General features: G+C 40.1%; 4 protein-coding genes across 10 annotated transcripts; 1 reads left to right on the top strand and 3 right to left on the bottom strand.

Annotated features, from left to right (window-relative positions):
• The first annotated feature begins 3497 nt into the window (after positions 1-3497).
• Positions 3498-9363, top strand: LOC128881877 (cyclin-dependent kinases regulatory subunit-like). Of its 7 annotated transcripts, none has more exons than XM_054133264.1 (4): positions 3498-3516; positions 4358-4577; positions 4940-5067; positions 8605-9362. In XM_054133264.1, exons 2-4 carry the CDS (start codon positions 4519-4521, stop codon positions 8685-8687), a joined length of 270 nt encoding a protein of 89 aa, XP_053989239.1. In that variant the 5' UTR covers positions 3498-3516; positions 4358-4518; the 3' UTR covers positions 8688-9362. The 7 variants fall into 7 exon arrangements, with proteins under 7 accessions (XP_053989239.1, XP_053989236.1, XP_053989240.1 ...); XM_054133261.1 differs by lacking the exon at positions 3498-3516 and adding an exon at positions 3526-3543 and having other exon boundaries at positions 4072-4577; XM_054133265.1 differs by lacking the exon at positions 3498-3516 and adding an exon at positions 3576-4066 and having other exon boundaries at positions 4448-4577; positions 8605-9363.
• Positions 5298-8588, bottom strand: LOC128881876 (piggyBac transposable element-derived protein 4-like). The gene is made up of 5 exons (XM_054133258.1): positions 8045-8588; positions 7776-7838; positions 7649-7678; positions 7265-7385; positions 5298-7159 (listed from the first exon to the last, which is right to left on the bottom strand). Exons 4-5 carry the CDS (start codon positions 7380-7382, stop codon positions 5706-5708), a joined length of 1572 nt encoding a protein of 523 aa, XP_053989233.1. The 5' UTR covers positions 7383-7385; positions 7649-7678; positions 7776-7838; positions 8045-8588; the 3' UTR covers positions 5298-5705.
• A 443-nt stretch (positions 9364-9806) lies between the features above and the next one.
• On the bottom strand, positions 9807-11243 carry LOC128881741 (cytochrome c oxidase subunit 5B, mitochondrial-like). Its single transcript, XM_054133032.1, has 3 exons — positions 11073-11243; positions 10849-10922; positions 9807-10200 (listed from the first exon to the last, which is right to left on the bottom strand). Exons 1-3 carry the CDS (start codon positions 11155-11157, stop codon positions 9991-9993), a joined length of 369 nt encoding a protein of 122 aa, XP_053989007.1. The 5' UTR covers positions 11158-11243; the 3' UTR covers positions 9807-9990.
• Positions 11244-15687: 4444 nt separating this feature from the next.
• LOC128881951 (protein lin-28 homolog B-like) lies at positions 15688-16143 on the bottom strand. The gene has a single exon (XM_054133424.1). It carries the CDS (start codon positions 16141-16143, stop codon positions 15688-15690), a length of 456 nt encoding a protein of 151 aa, XP_053989399.1.
• Between the last annotated feature and the right edge of the window lie 2680 nt (positions 16144-18823).

Genomic DNA, 18823 nt, shown 5'->3' with positions numbered 1-18823 from the left:
TCCACATCTCATTAACCTTGGTGTTATTGGTTAAAGTTGCGACAAAGTTGAACCAGCTGTTTCTTTTGCTCTCTTTAATAGTTCTTCTGGCTATTGCACGTAATCTTTTAAATTGAATTTTGTTTTCTTCTGAGTTATGTTTTTTAAACTGGTTAAATGCTTGTTTAGAGTTGCGTACGGTATCTTTGCATTGAGAGTTCCACCCGGGAACAGGGTTGTGCTTTTTTGGCAGGGAACTTGTCTCAATGGCATCATTAGCTGCTTTACTAATGCAATCGGAGAACATTTCTATAGCTGTATCAATCCTATTCATTTTGCCTAGAATTTCAGCATCGAATAAATACGTGGACAAGCGATCTTTGTATAACTCCCAATTAGCTTTGTTGTATTTCCACCTTGGGACAAATGAGTGAGTATTTGGTTCCTTGGGTTTGTTACTTAATTGTATACTAATTGGGAAATGGTCGCTATCGTGTAAGTCATCAAGTACGGTCCATTCTAGGTTATGGGGATAGCTGGTGTTGGCGATTGTTAGATCAATGCAACTGAAGGTACCGTTTGCAATATTGAAGTAAGTGTGTTGTTTAGTATTAAGGAGGGTTAGGTCGTCATTTTCTAGTATCGTGCCAATCTTTTATCGTCGTATGTCGTTTTTGATAGAGCCCCATAAGGTGTTATGACTATTGAAGTCTCCGAATAGGATAAATGGTTTAGGTAATTGTGTGATGAGATCTTTAATTTCGTTTATTTGGAAATCGTAGCTCCTCGGGAGATAGATATTGCAAAGACATAATTTATCTGGGTAACATATTTGCACGGCAACTGCTTCGATATTAGTTTGTAGTTGGATTTCATTGGCAGCTATTTCGTTTTTGACGTAAATAGCGGCTCCTCCGCTAGCGTGATTTGAGATGCGATTTTTAGCAAAGCATTGATAGTTTTTAATTTGTCCGTTAGTGTCATTTTTGAAGTTAGTTTCCTGAATGCAAAGGGCGATGGGTTTGAAGTTTTTAATTAGTAGTTGTAATCTTTCAAGTCGGGCGTAAAAACCATTAATATTCCATTGGAGTATATTATTCATAGCTAATATTGTATATAGGTATCAAGTCGTGAATGAGACTTACCTGTGATGTGTCTGAGTCTGAGGTCCAATTTGGTGAAATTTCGGTAGTTGGTTGCCTAAGTAGTTTCTTGTACAATCTACGGATCCTGTTTTTAATGCTACGGTCTTTTAATAGGGGGTGTATTGTGTTCAGCATTTGGATTAGGCCAAGTATATTTCCTGTATAATCTTGTGCAATCTCGAGTGGGTTTGGGGCACCGAATGCGTTTTCTAGGAAGCTTGCTAGTTAATGGTAGTTGAGGACATGATTTTTTTCCGGGTCTTCGATTTCGCTTTTTGCTGGAGAGAGTATTTCCTCTATTGTCTTGGATGGGGGACTGGGTGATACTGGCCTTATTAGTCTTTTCTTAGTGTTAGTTGTGTTTTGTGTTTTAGACGTAGTAGGTGGTTTTGGTGTTCTAAAATTGGTTTCGTCGGTGTGCATCGATTTAAGTGGATGGTCTGATGAGGTTTCTGAGAGTGGTCTTTTAAATCGGGTTATGGTCGGTGTTGTTGCAATTTGCTCGGTTCCATTATCCTGTCTGTATTTGTTGATGCTTTTGTGCCTTGGGTGAGTACGTGTGCTGTTGTAGTTACGTTTACTGCTTCAGATTCTGAGGTGGTTTGTTTGTGTGTTGGTGAATTCGTGGAGAGAATAGGTGTGTAAGACGTTGACGTTTGATCTGCGGTAGTATTGGTGTCATCCGTTAGCATGGTACTTTTGTTCGGTGCGGGATAGTGGGGGCATTGTTTAGCTATGTGGCCCTCCTGTTTACATACGAAGCAGTTTAAACTGTCTGTTGTTGTGAAGATTCTGTATATTGTATCTTCATATGTAACGGTAAATGAACCAGGGATTTTTTGAGCGTCTTCCGGATTAACATAGACCTGCCTTCTGAAGCTTAGAATATGAGAATATTCGGGATCTGTCATACCTGCTTTCAGTGATGTAGTTTTGGAGCAGAGTCTTACGTTATTTTCCTTGAAGATTTCTTCTATTGACTTGTTCGGTATAATTGGGGAAACATTTGAAAGGATGATGCGTTGTGCCGGTTTTATCAATGGTCTTATGTCTATTTTAATGTTGTTGATAGTTATTACCTTGTGTTTATCGGTGAGGCTGGCTACTGTTTCCTTTTTGTCAAGGTAGATACAGATTCTTCCGTTAGAAATTCTGGAGATGTATCTCAGTGCCTTAGGACTTGTTATGCTTCCCCCCGCACACGCATATTCTTTGATGGTGATACTCAAAGAAAAGAAAAGAAAGAAAAACTCAAAATTCGAAAAGTGCGGGGTTATCAAAAATTTTGTTTTGTTCAATTTTCTTGAGTACGCTTTGACTTACAAAGTTGCGGTTTACGGCACAATTCAACACAAATATCTAGAGACGCGGTAGCGTCTCGGCGCCAAGTACATGAAAAATTATCCGTCACCGCGTATATACTGGCGTTGGAGCTACCACGTATCTTTTACAGGAGAGATGGTCCATTCCAACCTAACCTGACATTTCTTTCATGAATATCTCAATACGCCTGCAATATTTTCTAAATTTAAAGACATTTTTCTGATGTAAACCGCATATAGTGTCAAAAGTTTTTACACTATTGCATTATTAATTATATTTATATCAGCAAAATGTTTTCAATTTAGACTTTTTATGTAGGATTTAATAACACATTGCAGCCAGTGTTGTAAAGTGTTGATCGATCTTGACTACAAGGTAAGTTGTCAAAATCTGAATTGCGAGATACCTTTATTCATACAGAAAACTGCTTTTAATATAGATCCATCCACTAAAGTGTTTTGAATTTAGACTTCTTATGTAGAGCTTATAGAAATGGAGTCATTTTCTTATTTCATCATTAACATTAAAATTTCTTGCAGCAAGAAAAAAAATTGCAGGTATTTATAATTATTAACAAATTGAACGAATAAATGTTTATAATTAATAAATTATATGAAATATATATATATTCGATTTTGTTATCCCCTCTCTCTTTATTTTACTTTATTCAATTAAAAAAAAATTATAATTTAGACTTCTTATGCAGAGTTTACAGAAATATCAATTTTATTTTTATAAATTTAAAATAGATTCTATATAATAAATGATTTGTAAAAAAAAATGAGATCCGATAAAAAACTTCAAAAAAGTAAAAAAATTACGCCAAGTACATGAAAAAGTAGAGGTCTCAAGGAGTCATCATTGAAAAATAGAAGATCCCCATAAAAAACTTCAAGAAAATAGAAAAATATATGAAATCGAAATGAACTCCCAGTACATAGAGGTGCTTTCCAGCACAGTGCAATGGCGACACTGGGTAACACAATGTAAAATTCAGTGCTTTCCATCTATGCGCAGCTAAAATGATGTGTTCAACAGTCCGAACGTTCAGATCCTAATGACAATTCATGTAAAGTGACTGCTCCGCACTTTGGCGGTGAAATGAAGAAGCTAAATAGCGTATCATCCACAAACTGAGACTGTTTAGAAATTTGCCTAGATTTCCGCGGCCTGGAAGTCAAATGCTTGGCGTGGCCAGGCAAGGTTAAGGTGTCGATGAATAAGAATTATTTTAAAACGCAAAATAATGAAAGTGTACTCATATTGTCAGAGTTTTAAACTGACAAATTATCTGAAAGCTTGTGAGAGTAAAGGTATTGGCATCGATCGACCTTAGAAATATTTTAAAACCCAATACAATGAAAGTGTACTCATAATGTTGACAGAGTTTTAGATTGACAAATTACCTGAAACTCTATGAGAGAGAAAGTGTGGGTATTGATGACATAAGAATGCCTTGCCTGGCCACGTCAAGCATTTGACTTCCAGGCCGCGGAAATCTAGGCAAATTTCTAAACAGTCTCAGTTTGTGGATGATACGCTATTTAGCTTCTTCATTTCACCGCCAAAGTGCGGAGCAGTCACTTTACATGGCATCCGGCATCCTCGCGCTCTGATTGGTCAGTGTTTTCCGTTAATATCTCCTCAACGAAGCATCAGACAACATTTTCGCTAAGGAAAAAGTTGTTTCAAATCACCTCCCGAACCACCCCTTTCATGGTGTTACAACATTTTTGGGACACGCTGTACAATGGTTATACAGACTATAAAGTATTTGATTTTTCGAAATTGCTCGAAATTTAATATAAAATACATTGTAAGAGGGCGCATCGGTTTCTCAAAGGGCGCGAACAAGCACGAATTGGCGCGAATACCTGCTACTACGTGTTATTACTTTCTGAAAAATCTAGTACCCTGTACCAAACATGTACACCGACATCGAAATATTGCTAATACATCCAAAAATAAGGTGAAGTTTGTTAGTGTACATTTGTATACAGTTGCTAAGAAGACAATTGTAAAAAAAAAAAAAGAAAGAAAGGTAACAAATGTTTACATTGTGGGATTCAAAATGCCAGTTGATCAAATACAATATTCTGAAAAATACAGTGATGATAAATATGAATATAGGTTTGTATAAAAATACAGTTAATATACATTAAAATGTTACACAAATAATTGACATATTATTCGAATATTGTAGTATATTAGTAACTTTTTGTGAGTATCGGGGTTTAATTTGTGTGCATCTCATTTTCCTATGTTCTATATCGAAATGAAGAAATTATAAAGTGGCTACTTTATCAAATTTGATTGGAAGCAATTAGTTTTTAGTAGCTTAGATTATTTCAGCAATAATCTATAAATATTATGAATAATTTGTGTAATGTAATGGTGTAGGTATTATTGTTATATCGTTGGACATAGGAATCAGAATTTTGTATTGTAACAACAAGAATTAAAATTTTGTGTAAATTACTGCTTGTTCATAGGCATGTTATTTTGCCACTTGATTTAGCGAGGCATGTTCCAAAAACTCATCTTATGTCAGAAACTGAATGGAGAAATTTGGGAGTTCAACAAAGTCCTGGTTGGGTCCATTATATGATGCATGTGCCAGGTATGTAATTTAACAATATTTTTATCAAAGTATGGAGAAGTTAAATGAATAAAATTATGGAAATATTATTCTACGTATTGTAGTCACAGAATAATAATATTTAAGTTTAATGTTTTGTTTCATCATATGTCTTGATTTGATCGCAATAAATAATATTAGAAAATTTATTATATTATTATACAATATCTGACTTTATATTGACATATAAATCGCTGGTTTGAAAAAGTTGTAACACATTTACTGTTTATATAAAAAAGTTTTTTTTTTTAATAATCATGTATAAATTGATATACAATTCTGGTAATAGCTTTTCATTAAAGAGTTTAATTGATTCATAAAATAATTGTATAATTGTTCACTAGTAGACTAATGTACTTAAAATTTTGATTAAAAGTGTGACAGAAATAAAGTAAAAAAGTAAAAGCATAGATGAGAAATACACTACAAAAAGAGAAGTTTTTACAATATTTATGTATTAAATATATGATTCGTAAAGTAATACAAGGAAAATAAAAAATAATGTATTTAAGTAATCAGTCTCAGTGTCCCGTAACAAATATAAATATTAAAATGATCTATTTTAATATTCCGAACATTTAAAAATTGTCCAGCACATTATAGTACAATACTAAATTAATTTATTTATATTTATGAAACTCTCTGAAACATGGGGTTAAACATAAGCCAGGTTTTGATGGACAATCTGAACAGTGATAAATTGTATCTAACCTAATATTTTTTTTATCATTACATAATTTACATCGTCTCCTCATAATTCTATTATTCGCCCCTTTTGGAAGTAATTCTGGTAAATGTACTTTAAATTGTGGTGAAAATGATGGAATATTTTGATCTGGTGGAGGCAATAATGTTGAGACAATTTCAAACTGGAAATCATGTAAATCTTTTTTTATGGCTCCACTATATTTATTATAAAGTATGTGAGCATTATTGAGCATTATATGCATTACACGTATGCCCAGTTTCTTGTACCACTGGAGAGTTTTATGGGTTAAAGGATAATATGATAGCATCTGATCTTGTCTATCAACTTTCTGCATATGTTTGTTATATTCTACAATGAGTTGTGGTTTTTTCTTCTCTTCTCCTTGTTTGTTCTTAACATTTACAAGTTCCCCTCCATATTCACTTGAAATGCTATAAATATTCTTTCTGTCTTTCCACTTACAGCAACAAACTCCCTGTTTGTTATACTTATATACGAATTCACCCATTTGTAATTTTTTCTGTATTACTTCGGATGGGTTACCTATTTTCTTTGGTTGTAAACTTCCAGTGCAATAAGTTTTATTTGCAAGAAGATCACTAACTAGTGACACGCTACTATAGTAACTGTCCATAAAAACTGCATGACCCTGGCCTGTTCTCCCATTTAATAACTTATCAACAATTGTTCTGATACAATCCTTATCCCCTACGTTTTCAGTACTGGAATTCCCTTGTACGTGTAATTTATTAATTATACCAGATGGTTCACATAAGGCGTGCAATTTTATACCACATTTATGTTTTTTATTAGATGGATGATTCTTAGAATTTAATTGCCCTCCCCATAGAACCATGCTTTCTTCTATCAAAAGTTCTTTGAAAGGACTATAAATTTTATCCATGTTTTGATTGAAATAAGTAATTATAGTATTTATTTTACGTAAACTATCATCAGAGTGTTGTAATCGATCAAAGTGGAGACACCTTAAAATCAATAAAAAGCGATCACGACCTATAAATTTTCCAAAAGGTAGATTGAACAAATAATGTTTCCTCCAACAATCATTCATGCGATTTATTCTGATGAGTCCCATCAAAAATAGTATTCCCAGAAAGATTTTTATTTCATCTACGGTAGTGTCTTTCCAGTCAGAAATTCTTGCTCTTTCACCGCAATCTTGTAAAAATACAATTTCAGCATACGCATTAGTTTCTGCTACTAAAAGTTCTAAAAATGTTGATGTGAAAAACAGGGAGAAGTAAGAGAAAGGTGTTTGGTCTTGTACTAATTCCTTCAATCCAGAATTTCCAATAAATTGTATATTACTTCTTTCTGGAGGATCGTCCAACCACTCTTCAACACCTAATGGAATTTTAGCAAGAAAATTAAATCCATCTTTATCCGAATTATCATCATCCTTGATCGAATCTTCAGAAATTAATGCATTTTCGTTTTTGGACAAGTTACCTTCTTCTAATTCTCTTTTAATTTCTTCTTGAGAATTGCCTTTACAGTCATTTAATTTCTTTCTTCTTTTTACATTTGGTTGAGAGATACACAAAAAATGTCTGCCATCAAAAGACATCTTCTGAAATATTAATACATAACAAATAAATGATAACGTATACAATTGTTATTTCTTTAATAATTTTACACATTATGCTATATAAAGTAGTAAAATTTAATTTTAACAATTAATAGAATAAACAGAGTATCTATAATTAAGAAACAATAAAACTAAAATTATTTCATCAAATATTGCTTAATTATAAACTATAATTAAATTGCGTAGAAAACTATATTTATGATTTAAATTATGTGAATCATAAGAGGAAATATAATTTAACATACCTACGCTGTAAATAACATAAAATGGTAAATCTGAAAATGAATTACAGAAATATAATTATGTATTCAATTTAAACCTTCACAGAATAATATTCAAATAAAAAGGAGATCAAAACAATGATTTCCTTACCAACAGTAAAATTACGATTGTACACCAAAAAACTGTTGTTAAGGTTCCTTCTTTCGTTTGAAACTGTAATTGGCATAAATAATATTTATTTATAAACATGTCTACACACGAGTAAGTACAAGAAAGAAGGGTTTTTCTAATCATATATTTCCCCTGAAGAATCAATGATTTATATCGTAAACAATCTCGTTGGTATTGAACTTAAAACTGAAATTATCAATGAAATGTTTCTGTTCATAAATGGAACATTACGGTTACTATATACATACATGTAACTACTATGCAGGCTGTTTTCATGGCAGGCGGTACCCCCTCTCTTTGATTGATAATAAGGGTAATGCTCAACGCCTCTAGGGCGTTGTCCGCCCAATGGAGTTATCAAATTTTCCTAGAAATATGTTGTATGAATTTAACAAAGAATAAAATAATTTTTTTGTTCAAAAACTTAATGGGATCACTATATAAACACTGTTACTTAAAAACATTTATTTATTGATGATAATGGAGGCGATTGTATGAACAAAATAAGACGAATATTAAGAATAACGATTTTTCGTTTCAAGCTTTTTTTTATTTTCCGATCTATAAGAAAGATATTGTACCTAAGAGAATACTCAAGACAAAAAAATACAACGATTAAAAATCCTTTAATTATGTTTTTGCAGTTAAAAAAATATTAGGTTTTTATTTGTTAAGTTTTAACAAATATAAAAAGTATAAAAATATATATATTAATATGATAACGATACAGACAATGAATGTTTATTATAATTAAATTATAAATCCACATAAAATAATGGTAATTATATTAAATGTAACTTATTTCTAGAACCTCATGTGCTACTGTTTCGTAGACCAAGGACTGATTGTTTAATAACTACAAGATCCACATCTTTTCAAAGGGAATACTAAAGTGTACATCAAGTTTATTATCTGTGTCTAATAACTGAAATATTATTTAGTGAAATGTGTATATGAAACATAATGATTTAAGACAAATTAGAAGAATTTATAGTTTGAATGACACTATTGTAGTGATCGATTGTTATAATCATGTTCTTGTTACACTTAATATGATAATTGTTGCTTTGTAAGTTTTGAAGCACAATGTTTAAATGGATAAAGTTCGTTCATGTATAACTAATTAGTATTTGAGATCTAATAATCTTCTGCCAACATTTTTTCATCAAATATGTATAAATATCTAATTATTTTAATTTGTACAATTTTGCGAAATTTGTAACAATGTTTTGCTAATCATTGTATAAAACAAAACAAATCTGTGTAAATATTATTGATTAAAAATGATACAATATCTTGGAATTTGTAATTTGTTTCAAAAAACTTAATACAATGTAAGTACGTGTCATTACACACTGATGTAATCAAATTATTTTGAAATTATAAAATTAATAGCACAACATAGTTACCATCGGCATGTAATTAATCAAGCTAATTTAATTCAATATAAGCGTATGTTAAGCTCTGTATACATATAGCTTACTTATTTAGATTAAGTTTAATGTATTTATTAATATAGTGTACTAATAAAATACTTGTTACCAAAATTATAATCCTTTATAATAAATTTTATATTTTTTTTGATAATATGAAAGTTAAAATAAAATGTCAATAAAAAATGGATAAGTAATTAACGTGAGTATAATCTTTTAAAAAATTCGTATTATTTTTGATAATACATACTATATTGATACCACTATTTATTCTAAAAGAAAAATCATTCAGAGAGAATTTACTTCAGAACAATGTATTTTCTCGATTTTTTTAACATTTATTTATATCATTATTAATTATCTTTACAGTTTCCATAATAATTGTATAATAAAAATTCATATAATTAATTGAAATATGAAGTAATCTAGTGTTGTTGTATTAGTTCTTAAAATTTATATGAACAAAATACAATTTACGTAATAGAAATATTTATAACTTACCAGTATCTTGTTAATATTTGTAATAAATAACAGGTGAAATATTCACATTGGATCTGCTATGAAATGAAAATGCATGTAATACTTATACAATTTATTTGAAATTCTATTACTGAATTTTATATGCTAACATGTTAGTTCCTTATTAATTTATAAAGCACAATGATGGGACAAGGAAGGGTAATAAATGAAAAGCAGTCCTTTGGTATTGTATAACATTAATTCTATGTTTTAAATAATCCACTAATTAACTTGAAATGACATTAAAGAGGTGCTTTTTCAATAAGTTTAAACCAATAACCACATTCACAACGGCGAGGTTTGCCTTGGTGTAACCACATCCAATTAACGTGAGAAGCATCTGGTTCACAAACACATCCAACAATACGACTTTTGAATGCACTAGGTACTAGATTTGGATTTTGTTTTGAGCTAGTCTTTTGTATTTGTATTGCTTTCATGTTGTATGGATCCTGCAATAGAAAATTATATAAATTGAACTTTATAATTTAATGTATTCAACTTAAATAAACTTCAATAAAATTTAAGATTCCATTGTTCATTTAAGTAATGATAAATTCATTTATATATGCATTTTGAAATGCGATTTACTTTGCAAAGATTTGAAATATACTTAAGAAATATGAGAATGAAAAAGGAAATCATAAACATACATGCTTATTTAACTACTTGCTTTTAAAGAAAAAGGATTTAATATCTTCTGATCAAAAATATTATCCAATGTGTAATAATAATATAAGAAAAATGAACATACTTTTCTGGTACGAAGATTCATGCAATATATATATTAAAGTTTTCAAATTAAGATTTTTTTATATTAATGAATAGTGAATTTTCAAACGAATTCAAGGACAGTGGAAAACCCTTTATTAATTTATATACAGAATTGATAGAAAATTACGATATTTCATAACTAATAAAAGAAGTACGATAAAAAGAATGTATCACAATTTAAATAGTTTACTCGATCCATGATATAGTACTTAATGAATGAAATGATATATTATATTATTATACTCGCTACCGTGTTGAAAGTAACGTGCATTTCATGAGCGCAAAGTGTGACATTATCTTGATTTTTACGTAGTGTAAAAACTTACAAAATTGCCAGCAGCAGCAGCAAGTAATTCCCGTTTCTCCAAACCCGTAGCAAGATCCAATGGATCAGCGAATGCTGTAGCGAAAAATGATTATAAATAAGAATTTTATTTGTACTTAATACAAATGTTACAGAAATAATAAATTGTACTATTATATTACGTAATACGAAGACGCAAAAACTTTAGCTCGATTTCTTAAATTAAGGAGAATATCTGTAATTTACTTTTGTCCTTTGAACACGCAACAGCGTTCAGGGAGAATGTACGTCGACATGTCTGGAAAACAGCACGACCGCATAACCATGCCATTTTTCAGATTACACCGTTACTTTACCGAACCAAAAAGGTGTTCACGGCACGAACAAGTCTCACGAAAAGTGACTAAAGAGTGTCAACCCTGATAACACTTCACAATCGATTTATCAAGTGGCGCATTTTCATGAAAACCATACAATGTTGCGTATCGCTACTTTTGATAGAGATAAATTAATTCCCGTGTCACTCCTAGATGGCAGCGGAGACCCGTTTGCCCGTTGTTATGGAATGTGAATGAGCCTTTGCGTTTGACAATTCTATTTGAAGTTAGTTTAGCGCCAACTACAATTTTCTTGAATTTATGGTATTTCGTTTTTTTTTTTATTGCATTTTATTTAAAACAATTTGTTAATACTCACTCGCATAGCGACCGTTAACTAGTATAGACGTCTATTGTAAAAGCTTGTATTTAAAGTAAAGAAATTCAACTTTTGTGTTAAATTAGTTATATTTAAACAGTTATAATAAAGTTCATATTACATTTCGTAGTACGTAGTTCATTTGTATAAAAGTCGGGGATGTTACGAGCCAGGGCGATAGCGACGCGCGTGTGAGCCCTGCGAGTGGAGTGGATTCGAGAATTGGACCGATACGATTAATTAGTATGTGTCAATGGAGCCGAAGATTTGAGGATAGAGTAAATAATGCAGACGACTCTGACGCGAAGTCAGATAGTTGCAGGAATCGGTATCTCCCAGTGAAGGGTAACCGTAAGTTAAGGTGTTTGGTTGGCTTGGTTATTGAAGACAAACGCAGACGCCTCTGACGCGAAGTCAGGTAGCTGCTAGGAATTGGTATCTCCCAGTAAAGGGTAACCGCAGGATAGGTTAAGTTTAGGAGTTCGGGTTGAGTACACAATGACTAAATCGTATCGTTAAAATGTAACACGCGTCGTTAATAAAGCCTCGCAACTTGTTAATTTAATAGAATAATAACTCGAGCGGTAAAGTTATTATGTTGTGGGATCGTTACACTGGATCGTAAAACCGTTTTCGCGGATCTATATGGTAACGATGATCGAAAGGAACTGAAGCCCGATCTCACTAGAGTACTCTACCGACGATCAATGTGTCTCTAACGAATAACTCTTTCGTACTAGCCCCCGAGCAACGAAAATCGTGTGTTTATATACCCCTAAATGTTGGTGGGGAACCGCCAGTGATTTCCATATTAGGAAATTTGACGGTTAGGATTTTCGTTGCTCTGAGGTCGGCAGCTGTGTGCCCTGGGAAAAGGGTAGATTAGAAAGTATCCCACGCAACGCGAGTCAAAGATGATATTAAGAGGATGCAGGTGCAGGATGCACTCCAGTGAGACCGAGCTCCAAATTCCAGAAGAGTAGATAAAATAAGATTAATGAACGCGAGCTTCTAAAAACGGAGAGTTTCTGTATACGTAACAGGGAAAATAAAAGTTTTAAAAACATTTCTTAAATTTAACCAGTTATTTCTTATATTTTTCATTATACAGGGTGTCCCAAAAATGTTGTAATACCTTGAAAAAGGTGGTTCGGGAGGTAATTTGAAACAATTTTTTCCTTAGCGAAAATGTTGTTCGAGGCTTCGTTGAGGAGATATTAACAGAAAACCCCGACCAATCAGAGCGCGCGTATACCGTTGGAGCGGCCGTGATAGCGAAGGCTACGAGCTAAGCGGCCGCATCCAATGTCCTTCGATGCACGTCGAGTCGCTTGTTCGCGTTCAAGCGCGGCCGTTTAGCACATGGCATAGCTTCATGGCATGTAGCGCCACAACACGGAATAGCTTAAACACTACCGCATGTAGAATATATTTATATTCAAATTAGGAGCGGAATTCAAATGGATTAACGCATTGAATCAACGAACCGCCACGTACATTGTTAAAACATTCAACGTGGGTGATCAAGCGTGGGAAAGTCGAAAGTCAGGAGAGAAAAGGGAACGTTCGCTGAAAATACTTAATAGATTCATTATAGGCCGTGTCGAATCGCCGTTTCCGTTGGAATGCATTTTTTTAGAATTTGAGTCGAGTTAGCTTTTGTTCCAGCTCGTAAGATCCTTGAAAATAACATACTCGCGCTGTACCTCGGTTCGCGTTTCCGGCGACTTCTTCAAGAGGGTAATAAGAGGGTAGCCCTGCACAAACATGGCCGCGCGACTCCCACCTCCACCCGACTTGGGGGTGGATCCGAGATCGATGAAGGTCACTAATAGAAGGAGTAGGGCACAACCCCCGATTGGACCAGGACAACCCGAAGGGAGGATCGGGAATCTTCCGGAGAAGGGAGAGACGCAACAGATTGAGCGAGGATTTTCCGGAGAGTTCAATCGTAATCGAACCTCTGGTAACGAACTACGAAACGATTTAAACCAAACGAGTCGACTGAATAAACGTCTTTGCTATTTCCTAAAAGTATTTCGAATTTTTATTTCACGCGCCTCTCAGGGCAGAGTGGTTCAGCGCTCCACGGGCATCTTACCCACGTCAGAAAATTTCCTATCACCGCACGATGCGTTCCGCAACAATATGAACAAAGTCAAAAGAAAGAAAAATAGTTTTCCCCTCACACCTTCGCTAACTGAGGAACATCTAGGGATTTTGATACCTAGATGTTCCCGCAGTTTTAAGGAGAAGGAAGCGTAGTTGTTTTGTTAGCACTTCTTCCCGGACTAAGTAGGCGTACACGTCTACCGCGAATCGTAAAGTCCCTAAATTGTTATTTCTATTCTTGTTCTGTTATTAAAACTTTGTTAATTAAACCGTGTTGTTATTTCGTAATAAGTTCTGTAGGTTAGATTTGGTACATAAATACCTACAATTGGTGACCCCGGCATTCACGCGATAGTTTTATTTCGTGCCCACGCCATTTTTTTTTACGTGTTGTTGTAACACGTGGTCGGACAAAAAGCAATGGAAGCAATGGAAGAGAATAACGACACACAAGTGAACGCGATCGCAAGGGGAGATACCCTAATTTTTGGCCAGATAGGCCAGACTTATGGTTTATTTCGCTGGAAGCCCAACTCCATTCGCGTAACATAAAATCGGACTGTTCGCGTTATTATACGTTAATCAGCCGCCTGACTGAAGATACGCTCGCTGTGGTAGAGAGCGTAATAAAAAACCCTCCAGCCACTGTCAAGTTGGACAAAATCAAATCAGTGCTTTTGGGGCATTACGCAGTGTCACAGGAAGATAAGTTTCGGAAGTTGACGTCGGGCTTGGAATTAGGCAGCAAAAAGCCATCAAGACTGCTAGTGGAAATGTCTGCGCTAGCTGATGATAAGTTAGACCCTGAATATGTGAAAACGCTATGGTTTGACCGGTTACCCAGGGAGATGCAGTTGGCATTGGCAGCTGGAGGAGCGTTGGATAATGAGCATTTGGGCAAGCTAGCTGATAGCATAGCAACGATCCGTCATCACACCACTGGACAGGCCATCGCAGCAGTTGACAGGCATCAGACTGCAAGCAGTGATCAGGGTGACCGAGTGGATGAGTTAGCGAGACAGGTTAGTGAGCTGACCCGTTTAATGCACCAGCAACTAAGGTTCAGAGGACGTTCGCCTATGAGAGGAGAGTCTAGCATTGGAAAGCGGAAAAAATCCAAGGATCGTGGCATGGAAAGAAATGCCAGAGCTAGCGGAATGTGCTTTTATCATGCTCGGTTTAAGTCTAGGGCAACCAAGTGCATCGCTCCCTGTGGGTGGAAGGGAAACCAGTAGTACCATCCAACGTGACGGCAAGTTTTGATGGTATCACCGAATCCCGCCGTCTTTTCATTGTGGATAAGAATACAGGTACTCGTTTTTTGATTGACACTGGCGCAGAGGTGTCAGTTCTGCCTGTAAGCCACCTAGACAGGAAGTATCCATCAAAATTGGTCCTGTTCGCTCAAAATGCAGGCAAAATCCAAACTTATGGAAGACGTAACCTAGTTCTCAATCTTGGTCTACGAAGACCCATTTGAGGACACTTCCATGTGGCCGATGTCCCATATGCCATCATCGGAGTGGATATTCTGGCAGAGCATAACCTCAGCATAAACATCCGGAACAGGAGCATCGAGGACAAAATCTCTGGGCTCGAAGGACCTGCTGAGTACAGAGTGGTAACATTCACCGGCGTTTCCATAGTGGATCAGGGAAGTAAATACTTGTCGTTACTTAACGAGTTCCCGCGCGTTCTAGGGAAAGCACAGTTCTGTACGGTGAAACATCCTGTCCGTCACCATATAATTACTGCTGGGCCACCGATAGTGAAGAGGCCCAGAAGTTTACCGCCAGATCGGTTGAAGATTGCAAGGACTGAATTCCAGGTCATGCTGGACCAGGGAACACGCGGATGGCCGCGGTGTCGCCGCCCACTATCACCACGGAGCCCAACGCGTCGGCCACCCAGTTCGGGCGGTCGGCGACGCGGTATGGCTCCGCGGCGACCGCCAACCCCACACCTAACTCGGCCAGGCAGTGGACAAATAAGTCCTGCGCCCTGGCCGAGTGGTTGAGGTTGGCTTGGAGGATCCGGACCGGGGGCATGAACTTTAGGCCATATCCATGGCCTCCCCCGGGCCGGATCCTCCCTCCATCGCAGCGGGCGATCTCGCCCGCAGCGCCTCAGCCGGCGCCAGTGCCGGCACATCTGCCGCCGGTCGATTGACCGGCGTAGATTCGCCCGAACTCGGGGTCGTCACGCGCACCTTCCTCCCCTGCTTTGGCAGTGGAGGGGCACATTTTTTGGCCCCGAGCCGGTGGTCGGCTGGCCTGCCCAGGTCAGCACAGACCGGGCAGCGCAGGGGCGCCGTGCACTCTCGTGCCCAGTGGCCCGCACCGGCGCACCTGTAGCACCGGTCCCCGCGGTCCGCCTCGAGGGGGCATTTCTGCCGCACGTGCCCGAGCTCCAGGCACCTGAAGTATCGGAGGGCTCGCGCGGGCAAGGCCTCCACTCGGGCGGACGACCAGCCGACGAGCAGGCGGCCAGCCGCCAGGAGGGCCCTCATGGCAGCCGCCGGGCAGCGGAGCTAGACGGTGCCCAGCCCGGACCCGGAACGCTGGATGATGTCGGTTTGGACCTCGTCCACCCGGCACCCGGTTACCGCGGCAACTGCCGCCGCCACGCCGTCGGCCGTGACGGATTCGTACAGGCCGCTAACCCGCGTCTCGGCGGATTTAATCGGCCTGGACACCCTCACGTCCGTGCCGGCGAACAGCTCCGCCAGGCGACCGGCCAGGCGGTCCGCCCCGGCAGCGCTGTCCGGGCCCGGGATCTCCAAAATGGAGGACCCGGTCTGCCCCTTGCGGTACCGGATGCCGGTTACCCCGACATCCCGTAACCGCACGCCAGCGACCGCCTTTGCCATGACCTCTGAATAGGTCATGGCGCTGCCCGGGGCGACGGTGAGGGATACCGCCGCCCTCTTCGGCGCACGCGCCGGACGAACCCGCGGCCCGGTCGGAGCTCCAGCTGGCAGCGCCCCGCGAGAGCGAGAGCGTGCCGCCCCCGCACGCCACTCCTCGCGTCCGAGCACCTTCGACCATGTCTCAGGTGCCGGACGGGTCAGGGAGGGCGCGACAGGCGCGGGCGGAGGCCTCGCCCGGGACGCAGCTCGGGGCAGGCGCGGCACGGGGCCGGTCTCGGCCTGGCAAGCCCGGAGCAGGATGGGCAGCGGCGCCACCCGCTTGCTTCTTCCCGCTCCTCTTCCTGCCTCTCTTCTTTTTCGCGGGCTCCCCGCTGACTGTCCCGGGGCGGCTCCCCACCGCCGAGGGGCCAGGTTGGGAGGGACCCGCAGGAGGGCGCGGCGCGGCCCGCGGCACCCGCTGCGGAGCCTCGCTCGCGGCGGCCACCAGCGAGACCGCCCCCAGGCGCGCCGCGAGGCGCACCTCCATCTCACCGCAGAGGCGACGGATGAGGCCCTCGACGTCCACGCCCGGCGCAAGGGTCGCGCCGCCCATCGCAGGCTTCCGCGACGGACCGGCGGGCGCAGGCCTCGAGGCAGCAGGCTGACTCGACCTCGCCGTCGAGGACGCACTCGGCCGCGAAGGGGGCACCGGCACCGATACCGCCGGATCGACGGGCGGCGGCACCGACGGCACCGCGGCAGGCGCGAGCGGGCCGCGCGCAAGCCGGGCTTCCAGCTCGGTCGACGGGCCCTGAGCTCGGCGACCGTCTGCTCCAGCTCCACCTCCCGGGCCGAGGTCTTGACACGCTTCGCCTGTTCGACGGCAGCGTGTCTGATGGTGGCCGCTGCAATCCGCAGCTGGCGCACCATCGGCCCCTTAAGGTTGTTGGAGCATTTCGTAACCCTCAGGACCGCCTCTGAGCTCTCGAAAATCCGAGAGCCCAGTTCGGCGGTCGGCGCGTGGCGCATCTCCGCCGCCAGCTCCTCTTCGCCCTTAAGGGGCTTGCAGGACCTGGCGATCCGGACGGAGGACACTAAATGTTCCGCGACGTCCATCGCCAGGCACTGCTTCCTCTCGCTGGGCTTTCGCTTAGCGTCGGCGGGGCCGACACAATCCCCAGCAGTAGCGGGTCGACCTCGCTTCCTCCTTAGCGGCGACTGCAGGGAGCGCGCCGATCACACCGAGCTGACTGACCCGTCGGAGTCAGCGCCAGTGTCGGACGCGTCTGCAGCCGCCAGGAGGCGGCCGGAGCGGAGCTCCCGCCTCTCCACCCTCTCCAACCGGACGACGGGCTGCGCGAGAAGCACGTCGCGCACCCTGACACCGGAAGACGCCGCAGAGGAGGAGGTCCCCGCTACAGACGTCTCTTCACCAGGCGCATTGCTGAACCCGGGGGCCTGGTGGTCCACCCCGGGGTTCCCCCAGTCGTAAGATAACGACGCGGGGGAGCCTGGTCGACTACTCCTCACCGCGCCGGTACTGAGGGATCCGACGCCCTCTGCACCGTAAACGCTTAATCCTCGGTTGTCCATGGTCATTGTCAAAGCACCCCATTGCGGGTGGGCGCCGTACCCATGCCTCCAAACTTGCCATGTCGTCAACAGAGGATCCGCCAGATGCCAGCTCACCGCGTTCGCCCTCCGCATCCAGCAAGTCGGTTCTCGCAAGCGAGCGGAGACCCAGGAGCACCACGAGGAGGTGCGGTGAGTAGACTTGACCGGACGCAGCCCGCCGACTTCGCCGAAATTCCCCGCCCAGGAGGACGCCGAAGCGCCACCCTGGTGTAAGGGAATATCAGCTAGGTCGTGGTTTTTGACCCGACCTGGAGGTTTGTGGAAGAGGCATGGTGACCTCGACCAACTGCCCCAGTGCCAGGAAAGCGTGCGTCTAGCCTCATGCTCCCGGAGATATCGACCCTACTGTTACCCTTTACCGGGAGATATCAATTCCCAGCAGCTATCAGACTTCGCGTCAGAGTCGTCTGCGATTTCTACTCCATCCTCAATCTTTGGGTCCATTGAAATAAACAGGACTAATCGTATCTTCTTCGATTCTTGAATTCAACCCACTCGCAAGGCTCACATACGCGTTGCTATCGCCCTGGCTCGTAACACGTATTTTATTAATTAACTTATTTTTGATTAATAACAAATGTGACTAAAGCGTTTATTAAAATAAAATTCGTTCTTTAATAATTATGTATTTGGCTACTGAATATATACATACGCGCAGAAATTGCAAATAATATAAATGTGAACATAATATTATAATGAGTACATG

The sequence above is a fragment of the Hylaeus volcanicus genome, chromosome 9 (assembly GCF_026283585.1).
Source record: "Hylaeus volcanicus isolate JK05 chromosome 9, UHH_iyHylVolc1.0_haploid, whole genome shotgun sequence".
Classification (NCBI taxonomy): domain Eukaryota; kingdom Metazoa; phylum Arthropoda; class Insecta; order Hymenoptera; family Colletidae; genus Hylaeus; species Hylaeus volcanicus.
Note: the sequence above shows the minus strand (reverse complement) of the source record. Positions and strands in the feature narration are given on the sequence as shown.